At 44.8% G+C, this 8,726-nt stretch overlaps 1 protein-coding gene across 1 annotated transcript in view; it reads right to left on the bottom strand.

The window, feature by feature from the left end:
• Positions 1–1,318: 1,318 nt before the first annotated feature.
• NSMCE2 (NSE2 (MMS21) homolog, SMC5-SMC6 complex SUMO ligase) overlaps positions 1,319–8,726 on the bottom strand; it is a 254,974-nt gene continuing 247,566 nt past the window's right edge. The window contains exon 7 of the mRNA XM_083360133.1: positions 1,319–1,629. Coding sequence (XP_083216259.1) covers positions 1,515–1,629 — 115 coding nt within the window. The 3' untranslated portion in view covers positions 1,319–1,514. The remainder of the gene's footprint in view (positions 1,630–8,726) is intronic.

The following is an 8,726-nucleotide window of genomic DNA, read 5'->3' as shown; positions in this document are numbered from 1 at the left end:
GTGTCCATTGCTGATGAATTCTTCTACCATAGCGGGAAGAATGTGTGTCTCTGCAGACTCATAAAGCTAACTAAGGTTGCAAGCCTATGAATCTACTTCTATGTAAGTCATTGTACAGGAGAGGACAAGTCCACTTGGGTCGAGGCTCCAGCTTGATCTCTTGACAGGCTAGATGTTTAGAGTAGTGGCTCCTGAAAGCTTGTTCCTAGGTAGACATGTATTGCCATAGCCAGCTTCCTTGAACAACTTCCTCCCAGCTGTGGCTATCTCATAAGGTTTATCAGAATGAGAAACCAGAGTGGGAGATTTAGCTGCTCTGTTCTTGGAAGAATGCATCAAGTATTTATTTGCCTTAATGCTACTAACATTCCTTCGCTAAATTTCCCCTTTTCACTACCTGTTAACACCCTTCTACCTCCACTCAGGTGGTGGCAATGCATTCCTTACTTCATGCATCATACTAAGTCATAATATGGTTAGTTTAAGCTTAGGGCCACTATGTAAATACAGCCGTGGTGTTTTAGGAATCACCTCATAGGACTTAGCTCAGTAGCATGAATCCAATTTACTGCATCTAAATCAATATATTTATTTTACTTATTAGATTTGTATCCTGCCTTTATTGCTTTGGTGGGGAGGGGGGGAAAATGCGATGGCTCAGTGGTTAAAGATGCTGAGCTTGTCAGCTGGAAACCTGACAGCCCAGGTTTGAGACCCGAGCGCCGTGCAATGGGGTGAGCTCTTGTCCTTTGCTGCAGCTCCTGCCCACCTAGCAGTTCGAAAGCATGCAAACGCTAGTAGATAAATAGGTACCACTTCGGTGGGAAGGTAACAGCGTTCCGTGTGCCTCAGGGTATAGTCATGCTGGCCACATGATCACGGAAATGTCTTCGGATAAGGCTGGCTCCCTTGGCTAAGAAACGGAGATGAGCACCGTTTCCTAGAGTTGGACTTAAGTCGGCTGGGGAAAACTACCTTTATCCTTTCTTACTTTATAAGTAACTCAAGGCAGCGAACATACCTAATAATCCTTCCTTCTAGTTGCCCTTCAATAAACAGCTCCGTGAGGTGGGTTGGACTGAGAGAAAGTGATACGTTACCATCACATATCCAAAAATTCAAATGACGCTGCTTGCCAAATGGGAAAAAGCATCTACCAGAAGATGATGGTTTAAGATTTACAGTACACTTTGTAAGATGAACCTCAGAGGAAATCCTGCAGTCCCTCCTCCTTGCCAAATGAAGGGGCTGAAGATGGCCTTCATAGTTTTTATTTACAAAACGCAGGAGCTGAATACTGGGGTTTTTTTTAACACACACACACACAAAGGTAAAACAAAGCAAGGCATTTTACATTTGGCAGCTTCCAAGAAAATGCTTTTAGCAACAGGTCAGACCTTCAACTTTGCCCGCTATTGAAGCACTTGTAGCAACAATCTCTTATACAACCAGCTGAAAATTAGAAACTCCGAACTCTTTGTTGAATCTTTGTTGCTGGGGCCAAGGGGTTCTCTCTACTGTGTTGACTGGCTCTGTTTATTCCAAATGTCAATCGTTCTTTTAAGAATTTCATCAAACACCAGGTCTGCTTTCCTGACTTCCTTGTTGTTGCAGCCAACTTGGGGGCAGCTGTAAAAAGAAGGAGAAAGAATCTGAGTTAAAATCACATTCAAATGAGCAAAACAGAATTTCTCACTTGAAGTCCAATGGGGCGTTTCTGATTAGCTTCCTCGGTGGGAAAACAATCCTCAGCGGAAGTGTTATTTTATCCACCTTTCAAACCTAGAAACAAGACATTAGCTTTAAAATTAGCTCCATTTTAGTTAATGCCTGCCTGCCAATGGAAATACCTGACGTTAGCAATGGACACAAGGCAAAGGGCTACTTTCATTCATCTTACCCACATGCCGAGATCTGTTTTGGATATTGTATTGGTTTAATAATTGAGCAGAGAGCACACATTGGCTATGGTGGCTCAGTTCCGAAACAGCCTTTCAATAGAGCTGCACCTTCCCTTCCTTTGACTCTTCAAAGCCTCTCTTTGGTTACCTTGGGTTCAGGTGCAAAAGGCAGAATCTCCCTCAGACGTTTGAACTGTGACTCCTATGTTTCATGGTCAAAAGTCTGCACTGCCCAGTGATTAATGGGAGTTGTAGTTTGGCAAATAGGAAGGTACTAGACCAGGCATGTCAAACGGCTGGCCCGCGGGCCGGATGCATCATACTAAAACCGCACCCACTCCATTGCCGGTAATGGGGGAAAAGGTCGCGATACGTCATGCGATGTCACGTGATGTCGCAAGTTTGACATGCCTGTATTAGACTGTAGAAACTTGACTTCTATGTCATCTCTCTTCTTTCCCCGTTATGTTGTCTTCATTAACTTCAGGTGAGCAGGAACAGGTAAGCAAGAATTTCTGATTTCCAGGTGTCTAAAAATCGTAACAGTTAAAAAAAATATCCCCTCCAGTTCGGTATATGGGTGAAAAAGCAAGCTGGAAGGGGGCTGGATCAGTGGTGGGATTCAAGCAGTTTGCACCGGTTCGGTAGAACCGGTAGCTAAATTTTGCTGAGTTCAGAGAACCGGCTTAATGCATAGTGGTTCTGGAAGTCCAGTCTAGGCTCAGAGGTCTGAAGGAGGCTTCCCAGGCCTAGAATGGCCCGCCAGAAGTGAGTGGATGCCACTTCCGGAAGTCCGTTCTAGGCCTCGGAGGCCCAGGCCTGCATCCAATAAGAGAACTGGTTGTTCAGGTATTTGAACCACTGGGCTGGATCTTGGAGCAAATATCTCGAGAACCTGTGAGGACCCCAGTCCCGATGAAAACTCCTCGCCTTGGGTATGTTCCTAGGTTGTTGTTTTTTCTTCTGTGATGTGTTTCTCTCCACTTCCGCAAAGGATCTTAAGATTCTGATAAAAACAAAACCAATTCCCCTAGCCTGCAATTGTAGTGCCTTTATACAGGTAGTCCTTGATTTACAACAGTTCATTTAATGACCATGCAAAGTTACAACGGCACTGACAAATGTGACATATGACTGTTTTTCACACTTACCCCCATTGCAACATTCCCATGGTCACATGACCAAAATTCAGATGCTTAGCAACTGGTTCATATTTATGACGGTTGCAGCGTCCTGGGGTCATGTGATTAACTTTTACAGCCTTCTGACAAGCAAAGTCAATGGGGGAGCCAGAGTCACTTAACAACCATGTTACTAACTTAACAACTGTAGTGATTCACTTAACAATTGTTGCAAGAAAGGTCATAAAATGGGTCAAAACTCACTTAACAAATGTTTCACTTAGCAACATAAATCTTGAGCTCAGTTGTGGGTCATAACTTGAGGACTACCTATATACAGTTGCCTGGTATCTTATTTTCAAGAAAGTATGTCCATAAAAGCAGTTTATAAATATATGCAACTAGGTAATGAATCATCCAATTTGGTGCAGAATGCACATTGATTATAGTGCTTTGGATTACAGTGAGAATGATCTGAATGTGTAAAATTCAAGAGTTCTGTAAGGTAAAACTGAATCTGCCTTGCAGGTTATGATCTCAGCTCCATGTTCAGAGTTGGTGTATTCTTTGAAGTGTTTTGGCACATATTGCACTCACAAAAAAAACACAACACAAATTAAGATAACGTCTTGGCTGACATCCTTCCCTATTTACTTAATTTTATATAAATGTAGTTCAGTTTGAAGGGGCATTTTTAAAAAAAAGCCGGGAAGAATGAATACACGCAAAGAAAACAACAAGCCATATGCTGAATTTTGGAAGGGATTTTTCTAAGATTTAATGCTAACCTTCTGTGGTAGGTGAATCGGCTCTGCTTGGGGAGTGAGAATGCTGAAGGTAATTATATAAACAGGTGAGAATGGATAGCCTTGGGAGGAATGAGTTTCTGAGAATTAGGAACATTTCTCCTTGTAGATCAATCTTAAGTGAGACACAATTTGCCTGTGGGGGTAATAATGAATAAATAGCATTATAGACTGTAGAGTCTGCATATTGTTTGATACCTTCAAAGAACTGTGCAGATGAGAACTTCTAGATTCTTATCCTGTGAGAGGTTTGAAGAGACAAGGGAGAAGACAGGTGAAAAGACAGCTTCCTTGGGTGACAGAGAAACACTAAGGTAAAGGTAAAGGTTCCCCCGCACATGCGTGCTAGTCGTTTCCGACTCTAGGGGCCGGTGCTCATCTCCGTTTCAAAGCCGAAGAGCCAGCGCTTGTCCGAGAACATCTCTGTGGTCATGTGGCCGGCATGACTAGATGCCAAAGGCGCACGGAACGCTGTTACCTTCCCACCGGAGTGGTCCCTATTTCTCTACTTGCATTTTTTACGTGCTTTCGAACTGCTAGGTTGGCAGAAGCTGGGACAAGTAACAGGCGCTCACTCTGTTACGCGGCACTCGGGATTCGACCCGCCAAACTGCCGACCTTCTGATCAACAAGCTCAGCGTCCTAACCCACTAAGCCACTGCGTCCCTCAGAGAAACACTACAGAAAGCCAAATAGTTTGAAAAATAGAAGAAGGCTCCACAACCCTTTGCAGTATTCCTGTGACCTTGAGGGCACCGCTAAACCTCCAAGTGGCCTCAACGACTCTCAGAGAGAGTGCTAGCAACCAGTTGACTGCAAGGAATAGAAATCTTTCCATCCTCCGCCATTCAGTCAGAACTGAAGAAGCTTCTTGGATGAGAAGGGAAACACCTTCAAGGAAAAGCAGAGTCCAGTTGCCTTTTGAAAAAAACAAACACCTTTGGGACAAATAGGGACTGGATGACTGAGAATCTCCATAGGCCTATGAAAGATAGAGGGTCCCCCCTCCCAAAAAATAAAACAAAATTCAGGAATACACCAACTCTGATCACTGAATACAGACAGCTATGTTTAAACTAGCAATTTCTTCATTTCTGTAACCATCTCTCAGGAATCTGATATGATGCAATATGTGGCATTTGCAAGCTTAAATGGGTTTCAAAAACATGAAGTAATGCTTTCAGCCCTTAAGATAATACCTGGGATGGCAAAAAAGAGTTTTCACGATAAGTTTTCCTACTGTTGCCAAAAACAAAGTTGGATTCCTATAGCTATTGTTGGCTCTTCCTTCTCATTTCTAAAATGTTCCCAAACCTCTCATCTCCATGATTCTTATCTAATGCTATCCTGTTCCCTGTCTTTAAAAAAGTTTGAAAGATATACACACATAACCACAGTGTATTGCAGTTGTGTGCTCTAGGTCAGGGATAGGCAACCATGGCTCTTTTATGACTCGTGGACTTCAACTCCCAGAATTCCTGAGCCAGCTACGCTGAGGGAAAAGGGAGAGGTTTCCAAGCTGAGCCATGCTGGCTCAGGAATTCTGGGAGTTGAAGTCCACCAGTCATAAAAGAGCCAAGGTTGCCTACCCCTGGCCTAGGCCTAGGCCGCTTTATGACTCGTGGACTTCAACTCCCAGAATTCCTGAGCCAGCCATGCTGAGGGAAAAGGGAGAGGTTTCCAAGCTGAGCCATGCTGGCTCAGGAATTCTGGGAACTGAAGTCCACGAGTCATAAAAAAGCCAAGGTTGCCTACCCCTGCGCTAGGTCATAAGTGTGAAAAATAGTCATAAGTCACTTTTTTCAGTGCCGTTGTAACTTTGAACGGTCACTAAAAACTGTTTTAAGTCGAGGACCACCCGTATATAAAGGCACTCCCATTTGAAGGCTAGGGGAATTGGTTTTGTTTTTTATCAGAATCTTAAAATCCTTTACGGAGGTGGAGAGAAACCTCTAACAACATAGCCAAGGCCAGGAGTTTTCATCAGGACGGGGATCCTCACAGGTTTTCAGAGATATTTGCTCCAAGATCCAGCCCCTTCCGGCTTGCTTTTTCATCAGTGTAATTAACTGGAAGGCATATCTTAAAGATGATAGATAGATAGATAGATAGATAGATAGATAGATAGATAGATAGATAGATAGATAGATAGATAGAGGTAAAGGTTCCCCCACACATGTGTGCTAGTCGTTTCCAACTCTAGGGGCCGGTGTTCATCTCCGTTTCAAAGCCAAAGAGCCAGCGCTTGTCCGAGGACGTCTCCGTGGTTATGTGGCCGGCATGACTAGACGCCAAAGGCGCACGGAGCGCTGTTACCTTCCCACCGGAGTGGTCCCTATATTTCTACTTGCATTTTTTACGTGCTTTCGAACTGCTAGGTTGGCAGAAGCTGGGACGAGTAACAGGCGCTCACTCTGTTACGCGGCACTCGGGATTCGACCCGCCAAACTGCTGACCTTCTGATCGACAAGCTCAGCGTTCTAACCCACTGAGCCATAGATAGATAGATGAGAGAGAGCAATAGAAAGGACAGACACAGACATGATGTTACGTGATTGCATCACTTACCAATGGCAATCCTGGTTGCCAACATAATCCCAGAATTGGACAGGCTGTTAGGGGGGGGAAAGGTAAAAGTGCCGGGTAAGGTGAGAGCGGAGGGCAGAAAATTGGTAGGCAGAGGAGTACTATGAGTAGGCCTGAACAGGCAGGCAGAAGAGGTACTACAGAGTACAAGATCCCTGAGGTCTTTTAGTCTGTGGGGCTCCTCAGGAGAACAAAAGGAGCATCTTACATTGACTTTACTTGTGAAAAGCTGGCATGGAAGTTTGCGATCACATGACTGTAGCTCACTGCACTGTCCAATCACAGGCTGGGCGCATGGGTACCTAGATCATGATCGCCTGACTGCGGGGATGCTGTGACGGCATCCCCCAACTTCTGTACCAGTTGTTCAGTTCCCTTACTCAGCGCCACTGCACTTTGAGCGGTTGGCGGAACAAGTGGTGGCAACTGAAGGATTAGCTGTATTTTGCTTTCTCCCCATTTCTCAACAGAAGAGGCAGAAGAGTGATGGGCTGGAAGTTGCATTTCAAGTCAGATCTCTCTTGAAATGGTGGAAGGACATGTCAAACGGAAGGAGGAAGAGACGATAACAACAATAATAAGGGTTGTATATAGCCCGCTCAAGAAGCTCACAAAACTTGGAATGCTGCATCCAGCTTTGATCACCACGATATAAAAAAAAAGGAGATTCTAGAAAGAGTGCTGAGAAGAGCAACAAAGATGATTAGGACACTGAAGGCTAAAACATATGAAGAATAGTTGCAGGAACTGGGTATGCCTAGTTTAACGAAGAGAAGGACTATAGGTGACACGATAGCACTGTTCCAATATCTAAGGAGCTGACACAAAGAAGAGGGTGTCAACCTCTTCTCCAAGGCACCTGAAGGCAGGACAAGACGCAATGGATGGAACTTAATCGAGGAGAGAAGCAACCGAGAACTAAGGGGAAATTTCCTGACAGAACAACTTGTGGAACAACTTGCCTCTAGAAGTTGTGGATGCCCCATCATTGGAAGTTTTTAAGAAGAGATTGGACAACCACAGCCTCTTTGTGAGCATGTGCGCCGTCACCCCAGTCCTAGGCCTTCAGCTGGGTTTTATTTAAAAAAAACCCAGGCCTCCACCACTGTGTGCAAAAAAAAAAAGGTTCAATCAATCAATCAATCAATCAATTTCAACTTCTCGCATGGGAAAAAAAGATCTTGCAAAGTTGGAATTGATTGATTGAACTTTTTAGTCCCACCCAGTCTGCTGTTACCAATGCAGCCACGCCCACCCAATGGGCCATGCCCACCTAATGGGCCATGCCCACCCAATGGGCCACAGCCACCGGGCACCCAATGATACATAAGTGGGTTTTGGGTTGCCGTTTGGGCCCTCGGTCTCTAAAAGGTTCACCATCGCTGGTATAGGGTTTCCTGACTGAGCAGGGGGTTGGACTAGAAGACCTCCCAAGGTCTCTTCCAACTCTGTTATTTTCTGTTAAATCAATTGCTGCAAAATCCGTCATTAGCCTTGGTGGAGCAGTGGGCTAATGCCTCCTTAAGTAACACCAGCTGCCTGCAATCAGTGCAGGTTAGAGTCCCACCAGGCTCAAGGTTGACTCAGCCTTCCATCCTTCCCAGGTAGGTAAAATGAGGACCCAGATTGTTGGGGGCAATTAAGCTGACTTTGTAATAATGCCGCTTGGGGGTGTGTGTGAAAGCCCTAATAAGCAGGCATATACATAGAATGAAGGCTACTGCTAAGCTTGTAAGCCGCCCTGAGTCTTCGGAGAAGGGCGGGATATAAATAGAATTAAAATAAAATAAAAATAAATAAATAAAAGTGCAAGGGTGCAAGGATCTTTCTCTCCTTCCCCATAAAAAGTGGCTATGAATGCCCTCTGCTAGACGTTCCCTGCCCATTTTCAAACTGCTTCTGCTTCAGATATGATTGCTGTAAGCCCTTTTGACAGAACCTGTTTTAAAACCTGGGCCCAATTCGCAACCTCTGCAGCACAGGGGCCCAGGAGCGGAGAGACGGACTCAGCCACAGCCACTCTTGAGGCCTTTCTCTCCGCAAGCAGCTCCAGATTTCCCGTCTGGGAAGGCGTTTGCCCCAGACTGACAAAGGCTTTTCTCCGCTGCTGTGTCTCCAGCGTGGTGCATTTGCCTTGGGCAAACCACAGAGTCTCACAGTTTGGGGTTTGTTTCTCCCAATCTACAAAGAGGTGAAGATAATTATTATTTATCTGGCACATGTTTTTTGCCCAGATTAATTAATTCTGTTAAATTGCCTAGAAAGCCTCCAGTCAAAAAGGAGAGCTGTATGACACAGGCGGGCTGGTACTT

Source organism: Vipera ursinii (genome assembly GCF_947247035.1).
Source record: "Vipera ursinii genome assembly, chromosome: 3".
Classification (NCBI taxonomy): Eukaryota; Metazoa; Chordata; class Lepidosauria; order Squamata; family Viperidae; genus Vipera; species Vipera ursinii.
Note: the sequence above shows the minus strand (reverse complement) of the source record. Positions and strands in the feature narration are given on the sequence as shown.